We start from the raw sequence: 22,202 nt of genomic DNA on the forward strand, positions 1-22,202 counted from the left end.
GCGAATCGGTAGCGGCGGGAGGCTCTGCCCACCCACCCGGATGTCTCTGCGCATGCGCAGAAGTAGCGACGGGATTTGAAACCCAATACTGCTGCGACCGTCATAAATACATGCCCATGGCCAAACGTCTGGGTTTTGATCACATGACCATGGGGATGCTGCACCAGTTGTTAATGTGAAACGTGGTCGTAAGATGCTTTTTTCAGTGTCGTTGTAATGGTCGCTAAATGAATGTTTGTAAGTCGAGGACTATCTATACTTAAGAGGCATGTATGAAAGTGTTCTAGGAGGCTGGGGCCGGAAAGGGCGTTCCAATCAATAAAAAGGATATGGTATACATGGTTTTGCTATGAACTCATCCTCAGTATGCACGAGAGTCTTGGTCTTTGCAGACGCTGCCCTTTCCCCATATTTAGCAACAAAGCGCTGAGGTCCAAGGTGGGCCGCCCTCTACAGCGCTAAGTAGCAGAGAAGGGAAGGAGGGAGAGAGAAGCAGAGTCCCCGCACAGGCACGAGGCTGGCTGGCATGCAGAAAGTGCAGCTTCTTTTCTTATTCCAAATGCAACACAGGAATTACAGGGGATGCAAAACAGAACAAAAAACAAAATGGAACAGAGAAGTAAAACACAAAACCAAACTTAAGGCATCGTCATAAAAAAAAAAAAAAAGGATGCAGGAAAACGTCAGCAGGATGGAGAGCGTCGGGCAGGCCTGCCCACCACGGTGGGCCGGGGGCAAGGTTGAAAGGATCAGACAGACAGCCCCATGCCGTTCCGAAACGTCACCACATCGGAAGCCTCCACTGACCTCTAACTTGTTGTTCCAGATTCAGAATAACCGACACAGCCTGATGTAGGATTAGCAGTTTGGTCTGTGGTTTTTCGCTGTTAAGGTGTAGCTGGCACATGCGCCCAAGCTCTTTAAAGGCCTCGTTGATGTCGCGGACCCTCAGGCGCTCCCGAGCGTTATTGGCCACCCGCCTCTCTTTCTCTCGCTCGGCTTTTTGCTCTGGGGGAAGAAGGTCGTCCTCCTCATCCTCATCTTGACTGATAATTTGAAATAAGAATGAAACAAGGAGAAGGGGGGACATTTTTCGTGTGTGCACACCTCGGCACCGGAATATGTTCACAAAAAAAAAAAGGAAAACTGTAATACATATAATACACACATGTGCGCACCCCTACATGCACACACGACAGAAAACAAACATATCACAATGGTGTTTTTTTTTTAAAAAAAAGATATTTGAAAAGGAAAAGTAGAAATTAATCTATTTTGCCATCATTGGTCAATATTTACTACAGGAATGCCTGACAGGGCCCCCAACCCCGGAATGTTTTGAATGGAGCCATATTCGCTAAATAAAATTTGTCCTAGATTGTCAGGCTGTCCTAGAGCACATTTTCACATTTGTGTGAGATAAAAAGAGAGACTCAAGGAAGTAAGCCATGCCTTTCTCTTCTACTCAGGACCTTTGCAGGGAAATGGCGGGCGGGGAGACAAAGGATCAGGGAAGACAAATAGAACCAAAAGCTATAAGTCAAGTTGTCTCGATAGGGTGCTTCTGCTTCTCCACAATTTCTCAGGGAAAAGTAGCAAAGTTTGAAAATATTCATGCACCGAATAAAATTAAAATTAATTTGGGGGAGAAAAAAAACCCACCACCAATATATTTTATCTTCTTTCAATTAGCCAGCCAAAGGAATTGCCTGACTGGAAAATCCCTCCTCTGTGAGGGAGATGGATGGCTTCTAAATTTACTAAATAAAATGAATAAAAATTAGATGGAGGTTCTTCCTGATCCATTTCTCCAACAAGGCAACCTGCCCCAGTCTTGCGAAAAAGTTGGCCCTTTAATATTTGTAGTAGGTTCCTAGAGGTTTGAAAACAGTGGGTGGATTCTCTCTAAGCTTGAAAAGTTTTTGGAGGAGGCTGTTTTGCCTTAGGCTTCCTTTACAGGGTCAGGTTTTTGTCCTGCCCGGTTAGCCTCCAAAGGGAACAGAGAAAGGTTGAGACCTGTTCAGTGAGCACCTTGTTCTGGTTCGAGATGGCTTCAGTTCCTTTTTCTCCTCTTCTGAATTGTCAGCCACTGACGTGTTTTCGTCATCCTCCTTGTCCTCCCGCTTGATCTCGCTGGTGCCAGATGAGACGCTGGCCCTTCCCAGGCCCCCAGTCAAGCCTGCAATGGGACCAAACCAAGTAGAAGGTTGACCCAAGGATAAAGTGAGAAACGTAGGAAAATCATCCTTTCTCCTCACCTATAACCTGAGTTTATTTATTTGTTCAACTTGTATGCCGCCTTTTTCCGAAGACTCAAGGCGGCTTACAATGCATTTAAAAACCATATATAAAACATTAAAAGTTAAACCATTAAAAACAATTAAAACCCATTCACACCATTCATGGCTGGATCTCGCCAAATCGCAGCAGCGAGATCAACGGCCCAAGGCCCGCCGGAAGAGCCAGGTCTTCACCGCTTTTCGGAAGGCCAATAGGGTGGGGATGGTCCGGACCTCAGGAGATAAGTGGTTCCAGAGAGCTGGGGCAGCCACAAAGAAGGCCCTCCCCCGCGGGCCCGCCAGCCGGCATTGTTTAGCTGACGGGACCCTGAGGAGACCAACTCTGTGGGATCTTACCAGTTGTAAGATTGTAAAAGTTGTAAGTTGAAATCTTCAGCATGATTGTACTTAAGGCAGCAGACTAGAAACCAGAAAGCTGTGGGTTCTAGTCCCGCCTTAGGTGTGAAAGCTGGCTGGATGACTTTGGGCCAATCACCAGGAGACTTATGAGTTCTAATCCCACTTTAGGCATGAAAGCCAGCTGGGCCAATCACCAGGGGACTGTGAGTTCTGGTCCCGCCTTAAGCACGAAAGCCAGCGGGATGACTTTGGACTCTCTCTCAGCCCAAGTCACCTCACATGGTTGTTGTTGTGGGGAAAAATAGGAGGAAGAAATAATACTTATGTTCACTGCCTTGTGTTATTTATAAAAATAATAAAGGCAGGATAAAAAAAAATCTAAAACTAAAACCTCTAAAATAATAATTAATGAAATTATTTTTGATTCTAAGTTGCAAATTCACATGAAGAGAGAGATCCCAAAGGTTTTGGGGTTTTTTTTTGTCAAAAGGTTTTTCCTTGACGACATTTTGCTTCTCATTCAAGAAACTTCTTCAATTCTGACAGTCAGAACTGAAAAAAGCATCTTTGGGACAAAAACATAGATTGACTGAGAATCTCCATAGACACGAAGAGGGAGGATTAGTCTCATGGAGAAGAGTCCATTTACTTTGGTTCCTTTCCTTTAATTATAAAGGGAAAATATCGACTGTAATTTTGCAAGAGTTTCAATATCTCACTTGTCCGGTACCCTACCTTGCACCAGCCAAGAGACGGGGGGTTTTGAGATTCAGCATTCAAATTGTGCAACTCAGCCTTACCACTAAAGGCATCTGAAGACTGTCCTCTGCTGAGGTCAGGAAGCGAGCTGGTCTGGGCAGGGAGAGCAACATGGTTGTGGAGAAGACCAGGATTGTTAGAGAGGCCGTCTTCAGGGTGACCTCCCCCCACCTGCCAAAAAGAACAGCAACAAGGTCCAGAGAGGCCAATATGTCAGTGATGCTGAACTGGGGAATTCTGGGAGTTGAAGTCCACACATTTTGAAGTCCCCAAGGTTGAGAAACACTGCCTTTGGCAGCGCTTAGTGAGCAAGCGTAGAACTTTGAAAGTGGGCATATCAGCCCCTCTTTTAAAGCCTCAGTTTTCATTAGTTAACCACAGCAAATGCCTCGAGAGGAAATGGTGAACAAATTTAATAATAATGCCAGGATTGTTTTAAATACTGGTTGCTAATTTATTTATTTTATTTTATTTTATTAAATTTCTATACCGCCCTTCTCCCGAAGGACTCAGGGCGGTGAACAGCCAAAAGATAAAACACAGAGATACAAAATTTAAAATAGATTAAAACAGATTAAACAATTTGGCTAAATTTTAAAAATATCCCATAATTAAACAAATTAAAATTAGTGTTTAAAATTTAAATTTAAAAGTTTTAAAAGGGAGAAGATTTAGGCCAGGCCAGCTTGATGAAATAAAAACGTTTTAAGCGCGCGACGGAAGGTGCGCAGATCCGGAATCCTCCGTATCTCCGGTGGGAGCTACTCCGGGGGAGTAATCAAACAATACAATTCAGGTTTGAACGTAACGCTAAGCCATTAATCCAGTATGCCTATAGGAAGGGAGTCTCTGCGGATTTTACTCTCCTAATCGTTGCCAAATATAGAAGGCAGTGTTCATCTCCGATTCAAGTCCAAAGACATTTCTGCAGTCATGTGGCCAGCATGACATCATGGAGCGCTGTTATCTTCCCACTGGTACCTATTTATCTACTCACATTTGCATGCTTTCAAACTGCTAGGTTGGCAGGAGCTGGGGCAAGGACGAGGAGCTCACCCCATCGCGTGGTGCTCGGGGCTCGAACATGGGCTGCTGGTTTTCCAGCTGATAAGCCCAGCGTCTTAACGGCTGAACCATTGTGCTGCCCAGTATGCCTGTATTAGAACTTAATCTGATGTGTAAACCAGATCTACAGATAGGAATTTTAGATCTAGCAGCCCTTTCATAGAATCCTAAATACGCATTCTGACTATCAACTGCTATCAAGTGTCTGCAGGGCGTGGTTAGGAAAGGGCAGGATGACCGTTACAGCGGTGTTACTGAAGCTCCACCTGATTTTGAGCGAGTCATGAAGCATGTAAAAACAGGCAGAGGTTGATTCATGGAAAAATAAAAATAAATCAAGTTCTACAATATCACAATATTTGGGTTCCTTGGTGCTATCTGAGCTTGGTGGCTTTCTTGCAGTTTTGGTTTCATTACCAAATTAATAACAACATCAGTGCAAAGCTGGTGATTTGACCGATGAGATTGGGAAAAAAAAACCCAGACTTCAGATTAGACAGTTTCCTATAACCCAGCCCTGAATAACCACCTTGACATTTTGTAGGGTGCAACCCAAATTTGGAAGAAGGAAAAATCCCACTCGGCTGTGAAACTCTAAAGCTGTCAAGAGAAAAGTTGGATAAAATTATATTGCTGAATGTAGAGGCCATTGGAAACTGCCTTTTGATCTCAAGATACGCTGACTTCTGTCCCTCAGCCGTGACCTTTTATCATAGAATATTCTCCTTTCCGCCTCTCGACTGGTACAACAAAGTCCCAGCCCACAAAGAAAGGGTCTAAATTTGGTAGGACTTTTGAATATGGAGAACGTTACACAGCCTGCAAGAAGGATTTTTAACATGGACAGCCCAGAGTTCAGTGGAGGACACAAGAGACTAACCCCAATCTCCAGCATCTACAAGGAAAAGGTGGTTTTGATTGCTAGTTATACTAAGCTCGATTAGTCATAGAATTAGAATAGAATAGAATTTTTTTTTTTTATTGGCCAAGTGTGATTGGACACACAAGGAATTTGTCTTCATGGAGAACTTCTGCTCTCCTGATGCTTTGGACCAATCAAGTCCCATCAACCTCCAACTGTATGTCTAAAGTCAATGGATTCTAGGAACCGTGGACCAAAATGCCTGGATCAGGTGGATTAATAGTCAAGTTATGCAAATAGGCCTTTAAAGAGCTTCTTGGAAGGAGAAGCCATAAAATTTTGAATGGTAGAGCATGTCTGAAACACAGCCCTCTCCCCTCTCCCCCAAATCCTATCTTACCAAGTTCGTATGCCGACTAGCAATTGGCAAGACAGAAGCCGGGGAGAAAGACTGGCTAAGGCTGCCCACAGAAGTGCTGTGCGCAGAAGCGGATGCCAACAAGTCGTGAATGTCCCTGTGGTTGGTCTGGCCCACTGCATGGCTCCTCAGCACATGGATGGCTTCGTCCAAGTGGTCTTCCATTTTGTTTTGCTTGAAGGATGGAAGAGAGGGAAAGAATGTGAAACAGGAGCCCACCATAGCCACTGCGGGGAGGTGGGGAGGTGCATGCCAACAATTGCGATTCAGGCACCAAACCAAGCATGAAGTTAAAAACAAAAAGCAAACACAGACAACATTTGAAAATTGGACACGAGGCTTTCTTTACAGTCCTGATCAGGTAGGCCATTGCTAGGCTGATTTTTCAGGCAGAAGAGCCAAGGTTAAAAAGAAAGCAGCTTTGGGGATATTATCAAGCAATGTAGAATAGGCTGGTGGACAATCAAAACTATGCTACCCTGTTTCCCTCAAAATAAGTCATCCCCTGATAATAAGCCCAATCGGGCTTTTGAGCGCATGGCAATAAGGCCAAGCGCTTATTTCAGGGTTCAAAAAAATATAAGACAGGGTCTTATTTTCGGGGAAACACGGTACTACTAAGGTTGCCATTTCAACTGCTATCTGCTAGGAACTTATAGATAGTTCTCGATTTATGACTACAACTGAGAGTGGAAAATTGATTATAAAGCAACAAAGTTATTATATGGTTAAATGATCATGACTTGTGACCTTTCCTGACAGCTTCCCCATTGACCTGCCAGCTGGGAAGATTGCAAATGGCGATCACACGAGACTCTGGGATGCTCTAACCTTTGTAAAGGTGAGCTGGTTGCCAAGCACCCAAAGTCCGATGATATGACCACCACGGAAAGGCTGTTTTTTCCAGTGCCGTCGTAACTTTGAATGGTTGGTAAATGAATGGTTGTAAATCAAGGACTACTTGTAATTATTTATCACAAAAACCAATGGCAAGTATGAGGTTGAGGGATACTTACCAAAGTATGGAGGGTGCCTTCGTAGCTTGGAGATAAGGCACCCTGTCCACTTGTTCGGGGCCACTGCGAAGAACCTGAGTAGAGGAAAAACAGCGGGGGACATTTTGCCCATTAACAAATATGTCTGATAGATAGATAGCAAAGACATCCTTTCTCTTCACAACTGCCAGGAAATACTTTCGGGATGATAGAAGTAGTTCAGGGACGAACTGTGGAATTTTTGGTGCTCTCAAGAGCTGGGCTGTTTTTCCAGACATTTCATTACCCAACTAAGCAACATCATCAGTGCATTGCAAACAAATAAACAACCAAGCAAACTCTGGGAGCACTAATTACTCCACCTTTCCAGGACGCATCAAAAGCCAGATGGAACTTCGGGAGTTCCATCAGGATCCATCGCTCCTTACAGCCCATTTTATTAAAACTCGGGAATTTAAAAATGTGTGGACTCCAACTCCCAGAATTCCTCAACCAGCATGCTGACTGGGTAATTCTGGAAGTTATAATAATAACTTTTATTTGCAGTCTCAGACCAAAATACAAATATAATTGCAAAAGAACGTGGGGAAAGTAACATCATAAACAGTTGGCTACCAGAAGCCTTGGCTGAGAGGAATTACATCGTTCTCCTCTAATAGTTACAGCTCTTAAGAAAAATTTAGAAACCTGAATAGTAATGTGTGAGGAGCCATCCCCTGGCTTAAACAATATAAGGTCAAATTATTGGCATTGGATCCAAAGAGATCTGTTTCTAAGAGAGATAGTAATTTAGTCCTCCCTGTGTTATACATAGGGCAGTATAAAAGAACATGCTCCACAGTTTCAACCTCAGCTCTATCACAGGGGCATAACCGCTCACTTATCGGGAGCCTCTTGAATCGTCTGTCCAGCAATGCTAAGGGCAAGACATTGAGACGAGCAAGGGAGAAGACTCTTCTATACTTAGGGATGGTTAAAGTATAAAAATATGAGGCCATCCTCAGTCCATAATTGTTAAATTGGCTGAAGATCAGAGGGGAGCAGGTTTTATTAGCTCTAGCTCTTAGATATTGCAAGTCTATGTCCACAAGCCGTTGGACTACTCTAGATTGGGCGTCCTTAAAGCCATAGTCTCCCAATGCATCCCCCCAAAAACCTAGCAGGTGGAGTTTCTTCGTCAGCTCCCTCTCCCATTGTGAAGCATAGGAGTCAGCTAACACCAGGGAGAGGTAGCTACCAGGGGCTGCCAAAAAGAGCGCCCGAAACCACCATTTAAAGGTGGATTCTGGAAGTTGAAGTCCACACATCTTAAAGTTGCTGAGCTTGAGAACCGGCGTTATAGCCTTTTCCTTCCATTAGAAATGTGCTCGTTTCCGTCCCTGTCACAGAAATGCCAACAAGGAAGCACCACCGCATCTTGGAAATGCATTTCATGTTTTAATGATGGCTTTTCCCCTCTACCTAGAAGATAGATAGAAATTGCATTGTAATCTTCTTTTCATATATCATTTAAAAAGCCAGGACAAAATGAATTGGGCAGGGAAGAAGATAAAGAAGATGGAGCCTTGTACAGGTCAGTTTTTACAAGCCACACTGCTTAGTGAAGAGGGTTATTTTTTGAAACCCAACTTGCCATGAGTTTGCGTGCAGTTCTTCCATGTGACAGCAGGTGGAGCCAACAACCCACAAACTTCAGATCTGTTGATTTCACACATATACCCTGGAGCCATAACTGTGCAGCTAAGCCTTAATAAATCTCAGACTAAGGCTGTCTCAATCTCAGGTTAACAGGACATTTTGTGGTCAAAGGGTTGCCTTTATTTATTTATTTATTTAATTTGATTTCTATACCGCCCTACTCCCGAAGGACTCAGGGCGGTGCACAGCCAAACAATAGCTAGTAGTCTTAAGAAAAATTCACTTGCATTTTATTCTTCTGTTGTAGTTATTACACATTCCCTTAGGCCTTTGGAAGTAGGCAAACATGCAATATAGAAAACTGTATTCCGACATCACACTTTTCAGTCCGGTACAAAACCAAGATGACAGCACTCTGTGACGTCCTGCTGGCCAGATGACCGCAAAAATATCTTCAGACAGCGCTGGCTCAATGGCCTTGAAACAGATACGAGCACCGCCCTCTAGAATAAGTAACGACTAGTGGAGTAAAATCCTTTACCTCCTTTAAAGGGACTCCTTTACCTTTACTTTACAAAACCAAGAATTTTAAATCACTTTCTGCAAAACCTTCTATTAGCATTAGTTAAACCCACAAGTACTTCTCTGTATTATTCCCCTATTTCATCAGAGTTCTGTTCACATGCAAAAGAATTAAAGGACATATTTTTCACGTCTTAAAGAAGAGGAATGAAAGAATTCCACTGGCGACCAACTTCGGTGGATATAGAAGTTTGATTGAGTGAATCTCTATACTAGTGTTTTTCAAACTTGGCAACCTGAAGATGTGTGGCCTTCAAATCCCAGAATTCCCCAGCCAGTCATGCTGGATGGGGAATTCTGGGAGCTGAAGTCCTTACATCTTCAGGTTGCCAAGTTTGAAAAACACTGGTGTAGACCTTGCTCAATAGGTTGTAAGGGGCGATCTTACAAAAACTGAATACTTTCCTCATTTTGCTGAATCCAGACATTAGATACAGACGGAGGACCTGAATTGTTTGCACGGATACCACGTATTCTGCATGTTACCCCAAACTGGATCACGGGGCTAACACTGGATCAGGTTCAGAATAAGAAGTGTCATTTATCTTGAAAAACTCATTGATGAAATGCCAATCCCAGCTTCTCCTCTGAGATTTCCGCACACTGTTGCTTGTTCTAGATTTATACTGCTTTTACATGGGCAAAATTTTACAGCTTACCTGTTATTCCCTGAGGGGAGCCCACCGGAGTGGATGGGTTCGAAGAGAAATTATTGCTAGAATGATCTGGAGAGTAGATCTGGGGAGGAAGAAAAAAGAAAAAAGTTTGGGAGAAGAAACGGAGGGGAAAATATCATGCTTAAATACTCCTGAAAAACCAAGTCCTCTTTTTTTTGCTTGAGGTTGGCCACAATTGGGACCAGAATTTCCATTGCTAAACAAGGCGGTTGTTAAGTGAATCACATGGTCATTAAGCTTCCCCCATGGACTTTGGGAATCCAGCTTCCCCCATTGGACTTTGCTTGTCGGAAGCTGGCTGGGAAGGTTACAAATGGCGATCATGTGACCCCAGGAGGCTGCAACCTTTGTACATACATGCTTGGTTGCCAAGTGCCCGAATTCTGATCTTGTGACTATGGAGATGCTGAAACACTTATTAAGTGCGAGGATGGGTCATAAGCAGTGGTGAAATCCTCCGAGGCCTGCTACCGGTTTGCTGCACACACGCATTCACGGTGCACACCAAACGCAAGCTTGCGCACCTCAGGCGCTATCGCGCAGCATTGAAAAAGAAAGCTTAAGAAGCCTTTTCTAAGGTAAGCAGAACAGGGGGGGCGGGGCAGGGGGGAAGAACAGCTGTGTCGTGTGATTTAGATTCTCTAGAAAGCAGGATTTCCTGCTTTCTAGTGAATATAAATCGCGGGGCACAGCTGATCTTGGAAATACCGGTTCGTCCGAACTGGTAGCATTTTTTTTTACTACCGATTTGCCCGAACCGGTCCAAACTGGTAGCATTTCACCCTTGGTCATAAGTCACTTTTTTCTGTGCAGTTGTAACTTTGAATGGTCACTAAAGAAATGGTTGTAAGCTGAGGACAGCCTATAATAAACAAACAGTTCTTTACAGTTGTAGTTCCAACAGATCTACGTTGTGCTAGTTTTGGACGTCTTCCATAAACAATGGTACAAAGCGTCAGCAGATAAAAATCAAAGGTTATTAGAATGAGAAATCATAATGAGACTTACTGAAGCTAATGCTTTTCCAAGTGCATCCCCTGAACTGCCAGCGGTGGTTCCTCGATTGCCTGAAGGAAGAGAAGATTAAAATCAGGAAGGACAAATAAACAAATGGAATATCAAGCCCAGAAATTTTAGGATTACAAATGAACCAACCACAAGAAATTCTGAGTTTGGAACATCGGGATGCCTTACGGACGGTCACTCATGCTCTCGTCACATCCCGCCTGGACTACTGTAATGATCTCTACATGGGGCTCCCCTTGAGGAGCACCTGGAGGCTCCAGCTGGTCCAGAATGTGGCCGCACAGGTGGTTATGGGGGCGACTCGGCACTCCCATGTAACACCTCTCCTGCGCGAGCTGCACTGGCTCCCGGTGGTCTTCCGGGTGCACTTCAAGGTATTGGTTACCACCTTTAGAGCGCTCCATGGCTTAGGACCCGGATATTTACGAGACCGCCTTCTGCCACCGATAGCCTCCCACCGACCAGTACGCTCCCACAGAGAGGGGCTCCTCAGGGTGCCGTCGGTCAAACTATGTCGACTGGCGGCCCCCAGAGGGAGAGCCTTCTCTGTGGGGGCACCTACCCTCTGGAATGAGCTGCCCCCGGAGATACGGCGGATCCTGGATCTTCGCACCTTTCACCGTTCCCTAAAGACGTTTTTATTCCAGCAAGCCGGGCTGGCCTAACTTTTTAAAATTGTTTTAATTTTTAACTTGTTTATGGGTCTTAATACAGGGGTGTTTTTAATTGTGGGCCAAATTAATTTAATTGGATTTTAATATTGTTTTAAAATTTTGTATTTCTTGTGTTTTATCTGTTGGCTGTTCACCGCCCCGAGTCCTTCGGGAGAAGGGCGGTATATAAATATAAACAACAACAATAATAATAATAATTCCCGTTGGAAAGTCTCTGTAAAAACTTCTTGAATATGTTTGTTTTGTTGGTATTAGAAACATATTGAGTATTCTGCATGCAGAAGTCTCTTGATCACCCATTCTTTACTGGAGGCATGACGACATACATGGTCATCCATGATATGTGCTACTTATCATCCAACTTACCAAAGAAATTATTTTTAATTTATCAAGGTTAGAACCAATCTAGAACCAGGGAGAAATTTCCTGCCCATGACAACAATTAGTCAGTGGAACAGCTTGCCTCTAGAAGTTGTGGGTGATCCAACAAAGGAGGTTTTTAAAAACAGATTGGACAACATTTGTCTGAAATGGTAGAGGGTTTCCTGCTTGAGCAGGAGGATGGACTAGAAGACCTCCAAGGTCCCTTCCAACTCTGTTATTCTGTTATTATTCAATTAGGATACAAAAAAAAAGCATTTTGGCTTAATGGTTGCTCCTGCTGGGAATTTTAACTTAAAAAAATATTACTGTATTCCAATTGTTTATAGGTTGGGTGTTATGTAGCTTTGACTACCACCTCCCAAACATTATGACTATAGGAAATAAAGCTAAGAGCCAAAACATGTTCCAAGTTCCCCATTTTTATACAAGGAACATTCAAATGTCTCATGTTATCCAAAACTTGGGACAAAGTGTTAGAAACATGGAAACACTTTGTCCAAACCCAGGGAATTCACATTTTATTTATTTCATCCAGTTACAATGCACTCAAGCCAGGCTCAAAGTGACTAGTAACAGGAGAAAAAAAATCACATTAAAATAGAACCCATTATAAATCAAACAGAACAAAGCAATGGTACCCAAAGGAACAGCTACGACATTAAATCCATAGAATGTCCGTCCCCCATCTGTCTTTGGGGATGGGATGAATGCAAATGCTTAGGAAAACATGAGTGAGATGTGTTTTTTCCTGTTCCTTGGCTAAAACACCTCTTTCCTCTACAGGGACGGGATCTGAGGCTCTGACTGGCCCCTTTCCACTCAGATTTTGTGACCCGGGGGGGGGGGGGGGAGGATGTGTCCATGAAGAGGGGCTGATGATATCTGGTGACTTAACACTCGGGGCTTTTCTGGGGAAACTGATCAGTCAACCTCCCAGTGACTTTATTTCCACCACCAACCACTTTCCCCAAATCTATAGAAGGAATTAGAGGCCCTTTCAAAGGGATTGCAGTCTTTATTTAATTTTTCTTAATTGCAGGGAAATAAGTTATTTGTATCCCACCTTTATTATATTTACAAATAACTCAAGGCAGCAAACATATCCAGTAAAACTTGCTCCCCCTATTTTCTCCACAACAACCACCCTGTGAAGTAAGTTGGGCTGAGAGAGAGTGACGGGCCCAAAGCCACCCAGCCACCTTTCGTGGCTAAGGTGGGACTCGGAACTCATGGCCTGCCCCTTTCATTAATTGTTAATAAAATAATTATCAATAATATTAACAATAATAATATAATACTAATAATAATTATTAACCATTATAAAATTGTTCATTTTATTAATTTAAAAACACCAAGAGAAAAGATTTGTAACAGGTTCACATGAGAATGAGGTGACTGGAAGGCTGGATTCAGCGTCAGCCCCCAGCGTTTTCCCAATGGATCTAAATCACCCGGTCTCTTCTTCCCTGATCCGCATTATCCCCCCCTTTCTAATCCTTGTTTATAACAGCAGCTCCCAGGCACTGCTGTATTTTGTCTCACTTGGGTGCCTCTAGGATTTGTTGGGCCTCTATGGCTGAAGTTGATTAAATTAAAAATGGGCCCCTTCCTTAAGTAAGTAAAGTAAAGGCAACCTCCACTTCCAACCATTTTGAGGGATCTGGCAGATGAATCGAGGTGACATTTAGTCTCTTTCCTCCCCTCCCCAAGCAGCAGTGTGAGGGGAGGGCAGGAGGATTAAGAACAAGTCTTCAAGTCTATATGTAATAAACGTGTGACGGATGAAGATTCTATGTCTGGCTGTCAAAAAGGGGAGACATTACTAAGTACGTCCCCCAGACAGGAGCTTAAAGCTAAATAGATCTATTTCCGTCTGCTGGGCTCCCCTGGCCCAAAGCCACTCTTGAGGGATTAACCTTCATGTGCCAGGAAGACACGAGAAGGGGAGGAATTTGCATTAGAAGAGTGGCAGTGCACCCAAAGCAGGTTATGTGGGTGTATGATTAGAAAGCAGACACGTCCAGAGTTATTTCTGCCCCATTCTTCTCCCTTCCACCATAGTTGGTGCCCCATAGCATGCTTCTAAGTCTAAAATCCACCCAAGTGCTTGAAATTTCTTCAACAGTCTCACAGTATTCGAATATCTCAGGGGTTGCCACAAAGAAGAGGGGGTCAATCTATTCTCCAAAGCACCTGAAGGTAGAACAAGAAGCAACAGATGGAAACTAATCAAGGAGAGAAGCAACTTAGAACTAAGGAGAAATTTCCTGACAGTTAGAACAATTAATCAGTGGAACAATTTGCCTCCCAGAAGTTGTGAATGCTCCAACACTGGGGAGTTTTTAAGAAGAGGTTGGATAACCATTTGTCTGAAGTGGTGTAGGGTTTCCTGCCTGAGCAGGGAGGGGGTGTACTAGAAGACTTCCAAGGTCCCTTCCAACTGTGTTATTCTGTTATTCTATTATTTTAATCTTATTGGAACTACTGCTTTCAATCATACGTTTTGTGACCACATGTTCACAATGTCAAGATGTTGTAGCTGCGGCTACTATTTTGACCCTTCTCTCTCTGTCTGACATAAAATTAAAACAGAATCGATAAATATTTTATAAATAACTCTTCGACTTAAATCAGAGAAATGGGGAGGAAAGGTTGGGGTTTTTTTTGCAAGCTATTTGATCTTGAAAATATCTAGTCTCTCCAATTTGGATATGAAACTCAAATACTCTGGCCACCTAATGAGAAGGAAGGACTCACTGCAGAAGAGCCTAATGCAGGGAAAGATTGAGGGTAAAAGAAGAAGGGGACGACAGAGAATAAGATGGCTGGATGGAGTCACTGAAGCAGTAGGCGTGAGCTTAAATGGACTCCAGAGGATGGTAGAGGACAGGAAGGCTTGGAGGAACGTTGTCCATGTGGTTGCAATGGGTTGGACACAACTTCGCAACTAACAACAACAACCAATTTGGATTCTCAAACTTTGTAAATTCCTATGGTAGCTCAACCCTTAAAATGAAAAAAAGAAAGAAAGAAAGAAAGCACTTAAATGTGTTTCCATGGTTTTGGAGAAAAAAGACCAAATACTTACCCATGACATTTTCTGTCCCACCAATCGGGGGAGTGTGGCTGGACACTCCATACTGAGTGGAGGCTGAAGAAAATCCAGGGACGGATGGGAGTCCACCGTTGACTTCGCCCGAATGCATCTGATAATTCTAGAAGGGAACAAAGAAAGGCATTTACAAAGGGAGGAAGAGGGATACACAATGGGGATCTTCCATTACATTTCTCCTTTCAGACTCACTTTAGAATTTTAGGAGATAAAAGCTTCAGGATTTACTCTTTCTACTCTTAATGTGAACCTCAGGAAAGTAGTACAGGTAGTCCTCGACTTACAACCACAACGGAGCCCAACATTTCTGTTGTTAAACAAGGCAGTTGTTAAAGAGAGTTTTGCCCCATTTTATGATCTTTTTGCAAAAAAAAAAAAGCCCTGAAGTTGAACTCTTAACAAGATGAATGCGCAGAAATGGACAGATTAATGCTTATTATTAAGGACAGAGAAGAGACTGAATATTTTCTGGTGTGGGATGGCTAGAGAGTAGAAACAGAAGTTAGGAAAGAGGAGATATAAGAAGAGAAAATGTTACTGTGGACAGAAGCTTTTGATGATGTTATGTACTACTGTAAATTATCATGATATAGAGTTACATTATCAATGTCATTGTAATGAATATAATAACAAGTATGTGAACTATGAATTTTCAAATAACTGTATCCAGCTCACACACTGTTTGATGGAGATGGAAAGTATTATAAATGAAATAAATAAAAGTTTTAAAAAACCTAAATGAATGCCTATGGGGATTGTCACAGAAGTGCTTTTTACAAAAGGCAAATAGACTTTCTTGTTTTTTTTTCCCCCTTGAAAATGTTTTGCTTTTCATCCAGGAAGTTTTTTTCAATTCTAACTTAGTTCAGTTAGAACTGAAGAAGCTTCTTGGATGAGAAGTGAAACGTTTTCAAAGAAAACAAAACAAAACACCAAGGTAGTCCAGTGGCCTTTTGGGAAAAGGACCTTTGGAACTAACAAGATGAAGTTCTTGTTTATACAGAAGTAATTTGCTCCCCTTGACTCTGCATCACATGGCATTTCCCCCTGAAAGAAGACGTCTGGAACAGGGATGAAATCCAGCAGGTTTTGACAGGTTCTGGAGAACTAGTAGCAGAAATTTTGAGTAGCTCGGAGAACCGGCAAATATCACCTCTGGCTGGCCCCAAGTAGGGTGGGAATGGGGATTTTGCAGTATCCTTCCCCTGGAGTGGGGTGGGAATGGGGATTTTGCAGTATCCTTCCCCTGCCACACCCACCAAGCCACACCATGCCCACCAAGCCACGCCCACAGAACCGGTAGTAAAAAAAAAAATGGATTTCACCACTGTTCTGGAGTAATCTGGAACTTACAACTACGATAGTAGATTTTAAGATTTAATAGCCAGAAGGATGAAAATGTAAATAAAAAATATGAAAATATAGGATCAAACAGAACTGATAGAGAAAACTGGTTTAAAGATTGAGAAAGAAGTAAAATATTTGGGTGACAAATATGAATTATATGTTATTTCAAAGCAATTATGTGAAGACATGGAATGAAATTTAAAAAGACAAGCTAAGATGGTAGAAACAACATGTGTCACTATTGGGAAGAATTTCTGCGATAAAGATGAATGCCTTGTCTAGAATGATGTTTCTGTTTCACACAATACTTGTTTTGACAACTGATGTACCATTTAAACAATGGCCAAAAGATATATCTAAGTTTGTATGGCAAAGGAAAAAGCCAAGAGTTAAATATAAGATTTTATCAAGCTGTAAAGGAAAGAGAAGGACTTGGGTTGACCTGATCTGAAATTTTAATTTGCAGTTTATTGTTTACCTTGGATGAAAGAATGGATGTATGTGAGAAATAAAAGACTTTTAGAGTTAGAAGAACACTACCTGATCTGTGGGTGGCATGGATACTCGTGGTACAATGAAGTCAAATTTAGTGTAGATTTCAAAAATTGTTATGTGAGACTTGTCACATTAAGAATATGGAATAGATACCAAATCAGGTTGTGCCTGAAAACACTGTTAGGGCTCTCAAAACAGAGAAGCATTTTATAGACAAGAAATAATAGATAAGGATAGATGGATAACCTACGGTCAGATATTCATAGCTTAGGCCCGGGGTACTTGCAGGACCATCTCCAGCCGTTCTCCCATCGTCCTGTGCGCTCTCACAGAGTCGGCCTCCTCAGGGTGCCGTCAGCCAAACAATGTCAGCTGACGACCCCCAGGGGGAGGGCATTCTCTGTGGGAGCCCCAACCCTCTGGAATGGATTGCCCACTGAGCTCAGGACAGCCCCCGACCTTCTTTCCTTCCGCCGCGAGCTGAAGACGTGGCTCTTCCGCCAATTAAACTGATCCGTTTGGGGGTACACTGGTATAATTTTAAATCGTTTTTTAATTGGGTTACTGATTTTAATTTGGTATTGTATTGTGATTTGTATTGAAGTTGTCACTTTATAAGCCGCCTTGAGTCCCTAGGGAGAAAGGCGGCATATAAATAGCAATAAATAAATAAATAAATAAATAAATAAATACTAGAATTTTATCAAGGGGAAGAAATATAAAATCAAGAGTACAACTGATGATAAAGTCAATGGTTTTCTTGATTTAAAAACAATTCAAAATAGATTCATGGTACTGGACAATGCAAGGCAGAATTTGACACGGAATAGCGGGGAGATTGCTGTATGCGTGCACTAAACAAATGGTTGTAAGTCGAGGACTACCTGTACAGAATCTTCCAATTTCTACACGTACTCACAAGCACACCAGAGACCCAGGTTTTATTACCATGCGTTCATGCTGGTGAAGATTGCTGAAGTTGCTAGACTGGGGAAGCGGGGAGGAAGAAGCGCCCAAGATGGCCCCATAATTCGACTGGCTCATGCTGCTGGAAGAACTCCACAGATCTGCCGAATTGTGAAGCCCATCTGCAAGACAGAAAGAGAAGAATCAGAAACAATTGGGTGGAAGAGTTGGCTGCCCATCCCGCTTCACACCCTCACAAAGTAGGAGAAGGTTTCATAACTGGAAATCTGTAAATCTACATTTGGATAGGCAGGCACTTGAGACCTCAAAGCCCAAAGTAAGTTTTTCAAACGCCAGGAAGCCAAAAGAATTGCTGAAGAGGGTCCAGCTAAGGATTATGCAGCTGAACCTTCAGTCCAACATCCTTTTTCCCACCAGAAGCCCTTAAAATAGACTTCCCCAGTCTGAAACCCTTCAGTCATGCTGGACTGCCAACTCTCAGAATTCGCCTGCAGTCATTTTAATTATTTATTTTTAAGTATGATATCTGTAATACTATGAGATATTGCATGTACGGTAGTCCTCGGCTAATAACCATTCTTTTATCTCCAAAGTGCTTTTTCAAGAGGCAACTGGACTTTCTTGTTTTTTCTTTGAAGACGTTTCGCTTCTCATCCAAGAAGCTTCTTCAGCTCTGACTGGATGGTGGGGAATGGAAGGATTTGTATTCCTTGCAGACAGCTGGCAATTGTCTGCAAGGAATAATTCATAACAACAAGGAATATAAATCCTTCCATTCCCCACTATCCTGTCAGAGCTGAAGAATCTTCTTGGATGAGAAGCGAAACGTCTTCAAAGAAAAAACAAGAAAGTCCAGTTGCCTCCTGAAAAAAACACCTTTGGAACAACCCTGACCTGGATGACTGAGAATCTCTACAAACAATTCTTTTAGTGACCGGCAGCAAAACGCCCCCCCCCCCCCCCAAAGTGACTTAGCACTGTTTTTCAGAGTTATGACTCCGTTGCAGCGACTTCTGTAGTCACACGATCAAAATTTGGATGCTTGGCAACTGGCATGTATTTATGACGGTTACAAGATCATGCGGTCACCCTTTGCGACCTTCTGACAAGCCAAGTCAATCCAGATACACTTAACAATCGTGTCACTAACTTAACTGCAGTGGTTCACTTAACAACTGTGGCAAGAAAAAGTCGTAAAAGCAGGGCAAAACTCATTTAACAAGTGTCTATCTTAACAATGGAAATTCGGGGCTCAATTGTGGTCATTAAGTCGAGGACTACCTGTAATGGCAACAACTGCTGACATATAACAAAAAATTTCAACCCACCCCATTTCCCCCAAAGTCCAGCTTTCTCCAACCAGCACTCCCCAGAGCTACCAACCACAAGTCTCAAAATTCCTCAGTCAGCATGGCCATCGCAGAGAATTGGTCAAACGCCCACATCCCCAAGCCTATATATAAGTTGGTGATGGCTACTAAAGTTGAATTCTTTAAGTTACCTACCTGGCATGTAGAAGGCTCCAGGGTAGACGGTGCTGGGAGGCTTGGAAGGTGCGTAGTTGGCTGAGTCCCTGCTGTATTCGTCACCTGAGTTGGGTGGATACACCTGGGAGGAAAAGAGGCAGAATTTAACTTTTTCCAAGTTATGTTATGTTTCATTTGCTTCTTTTTGGTTTTTCAAAGGAAGGCCTGCTTCCTTTATTTCAAGCAGGACTTCTCACTCTTGGCAACTTTAAGACTTTAAGGAGCCTTGGTAGTACAGTGGTTTAATGCACCCTGTTATTAACACAGCTGCCTGCAATTTCTGCAGGTTCGAATCTTACCAGGCTCAAGGTTGACTCAGCCTTCCATCCTTTCTAAGGTAGGTTAAATGAGGACCCAGTTTGTGGGGGCAATAAGCTGACTTTGTATAAATATACAAAAGTATGAAGGCTATTGCTTAACACATTGTAAGCCGCCCTGAGTCTCCGGAGAAGGGCGGCATATAAATCAAATTAAAAAAAAAAAAAAAAAAAAGACGTGTGGACTTCATCTCCCAGAATTCTGGGAGTTGAGATCCACACGTCTTAAAAGTCACCAAAGTTAGGAAACCTTGATTTAAAATCCTTATATTCCATCTTTCCATTTCATGAAAGCTGAATAATGAGACAGTTCTACAGGTAGTCCTCAACTTACGACCACAATTGAGCCCCAAATTTTGGTTGTTAAGTGAGATGTTTGTTGCGAGTTTCGCCTCATTTTACGGGGCTTTCTTGCCACAGTTGTTAAGCGAATCACTGCAGTTGATAAGTTAGTAAACCAGTTGTTAAAATGAATCTGGCTTCTCTGTTGACTTTGCTCATCCGAAGGTCGCAAAAAGTGACCTCGGGACACAGCAACAGTCATAAATATGAACCAGTTGCCAAGCGTCTGAATTTTGATCACAGGATCATGGAAATGCTACAAAGGTCGCAACTGTGAAAATGGTCACAAGTCACATTTTTCAGGGCCGCTGTAATTTTGAACGGTCACTAAATGAACTGTTGTAAGTCAAGGACTACCTGTAAATTCAAGAGATTCCTTCCCTATGCCTAAAATGAGTACCACATTTAAAAACTGATAAGAGATCTTCTTTACATATGAAAGCATGTTAAAAAGAGAATCATGTTAGGACTGATTAGCAAATTTAAAGCCAATTGCTTGATCCAGCCTGACAGATTAAGATTCCTGCAAGTGTTTTAGAACTCTTTGCTTCCCATCGTCTCCATCCATCAGCCATGAAGTCTCAACAAACCAAGGAGGATTCCCAATTGAGAAAAGTGGCTTAAGCTGACAGGTAACTTGGTAAACACAGAACTCTATATTTGCTCTCTATTCCCTGTTATCAACTGATCCACTGAAAAGAAAATACTCTCTCCCAAACATATAGATCATTCATTCATCAGAAGCCCCTCAGAGTAAAACACTGCCTGTGGATTAAGCAATGAGAATTATGCAGCGTTGACTCTAGCATTTACTCAATGCACAATATCGGTAGTCCTTGACTTATGACCCCAGTAGAGTCCAACATTTCTCTTGCTAAGCAAGATAATTGTCAAATGAGTTTTTGTCCCATTTTACGACCTTTCTTGGCACAGTTGTTAAGTGAAGCACTCCAGCTATTAAATTAGTAACATGATGATTGTTATGCAAATCTGCCTTCCCCAGGTTTGACAGAAGGTGACTCTGCAACCATCATAAATACATGCCAGCTGACAGGTGTCCCAATTTTGATCATGTAACCTTGGGGATGCTACAATGGGCTTGTGAAAAAATGTTCATAAGTCATTTTTTTCAGTGCCGTTGTAATTTTGAACAGTCACTAAATGAATGGTTGTAAGTCAAGGACTTCCTGTACATAATGGGTGTGTGGGTGTGTGTGCTTTGCAAACTACTGGAAACACAGGGAGCTGTGTGAACCCAGCCAGTTGTGAATTATTCAATAAAGTCCAATGGAAGCAATCTATTAACTTTTATGAGGATGAGCTTTCTGGTGAGAACTTACTCATCTCCACCAATGCAACCCATGTTGAGTTGACACTTGGGCAACATTGCAAAATGTTTCCATAAAACTTCACAAAGATCTTATTGGGAGATCTTGCTGACTCCAACTACACAACACAGCGTAGTTACTCCCAACAAGCTACTGGGGCACAATTTATCAACCCAGCCGAGAAATACAAGCTTCACCACCTTTATTGCCAGAGTAGACACTCAAGCGTGAGTTCATACATGTTTCCTTCTGGTTTTCCTCCAACAATGCTTGTTGTCTCTTTTTGCTACTTCATCTCCAGATGTTCCTCAGGATCAGGAAAAAGAACAACCTTAAAAGCACTGTGGTCACTTCCATATTTCAGAGCTGGACCAAGTGCTTAGACCTCTCTCCCAAATTGCTAGGAACTCTCCAGCACTTGTGGGGATCTACTCAGATCCATTCAGCTCCTGGAGCAAGCCAACTTTTAATGGATCCTTCTATCCTGCTGGAGTTGGGGATAGCGACTAATCTTAGGTGAACCAGGAAGGGATCCAACTATCGCAAAAGACTCATTGAAATGTCCTCCAAATTCAGACCATCCACCAATTGCTCTGAGGAGAAGACAATATTATCTGGGATAAGTTTATGGCTGTCATGGAAGCTGAATTCCTAAGTTTTCTCAGGATGCTACATAAAGGCATGGAGATTAAGATTCCCCCCCCCCAAACTTTAAATCAGGAAACTTCAAAACCAGCCTTGAATTAAGGCTCAGGAGTTGAGGAAAGATGGATGTTATCTTCTACAGCAGGGGTGTCCAACCTTGGCAATTTTAAGAGTGGTAGACTTCAACTCCCAGAACTAGCTGAGGAATTCTGAGAGTTGAAGTCCACCAGTCTTACAGTTGCCAAGGTTGGACACCCGTTCTATAGGCAGAATCCCTAGTCACAAGGGTGTCAAACTGGCAGCCCATGGGCGAGATGCGTGACGCGCAGGCCACGGCCATCCCAGCTCCGCGAATGGGAAAGATGTTGTGAAACATCACATGGCGGCAACGTGACACGGCGAGTTTGACATCCATGCGCCTAGCAGGTCTCTCCAGTCCACATT

At 42.7% G+C, this 22,202-nt stretch overlaps 1 protein-coding gene across 6 annotated transcripts in view; it reads right to left on the minus strand.

The window, feature by feature from the left end:
• Positions 1-22,202, minus strand: part of TCF3 (transcription factor 3) — a 123,533-nt gene that overhangs the window by 10,081 nt on the left and 91,250 nt on the right. For 4 of the 6 annotated variants that reach the window (XM_034437723.3, XM_087893969.1, XM_034437724.3 and 1 more), the window contains exons 9-17: positions 19,106-19,208; positions 17,622-17,761; positions 14,808-14,934; positions 10,644-10,702; positions 9,618-9,696; positions 6,760-6,833; positions 5,726-5,917; positions 3,440-3,569; positions 2,032-2,179 (exon numbers count right to left, since the gene is read on the minus strand). In XM_034437723.3, the coding sequence (XP_034293614.1) occupies positions 2,032-2,179; positions 3,440-3,569; positions 5,726-5,917; positions 6,760-6,833; positions 9,618-9,696; positions 10,644-10,702; positions 14,808-14,934; positions 17,622-17,761; positions 19,106-19,208 (1,052 nt within the window). Of the gene's footprint in view, positions 1-807; positions 1,047-2,031; positions 2,180-3,439; positions 3,570-5,725; positions 5,918-6,759; positions 6,834-9,617; positions 9,697-10,643; positions 10,703-14,807; positions 14,935-17,621; positions 17,762-19,105; positions 19,209-22,202 lie in introns of all 6 variants that reach the window. The other 2 variants (XM_034437720.3, XM_034437721.3) reach the window with 1 other exon arrangement.

The sequence above is a fragment of the Pantherophis guttatus genome, chromosome 1 (genome assembly GCF_059756535.1).
Source record: "Pantherophis guttatus breed Tessera chromosome 1, ASM5975653v1, whole genome shotgun sequence".
In the NCBI taxonomy this organism is placed as follows: Eukaryota; Metazoa; Chordata; class Lepidosauria; order Squamata; family Colubridae; genus Pantherophis; species Pantherophis guttatus.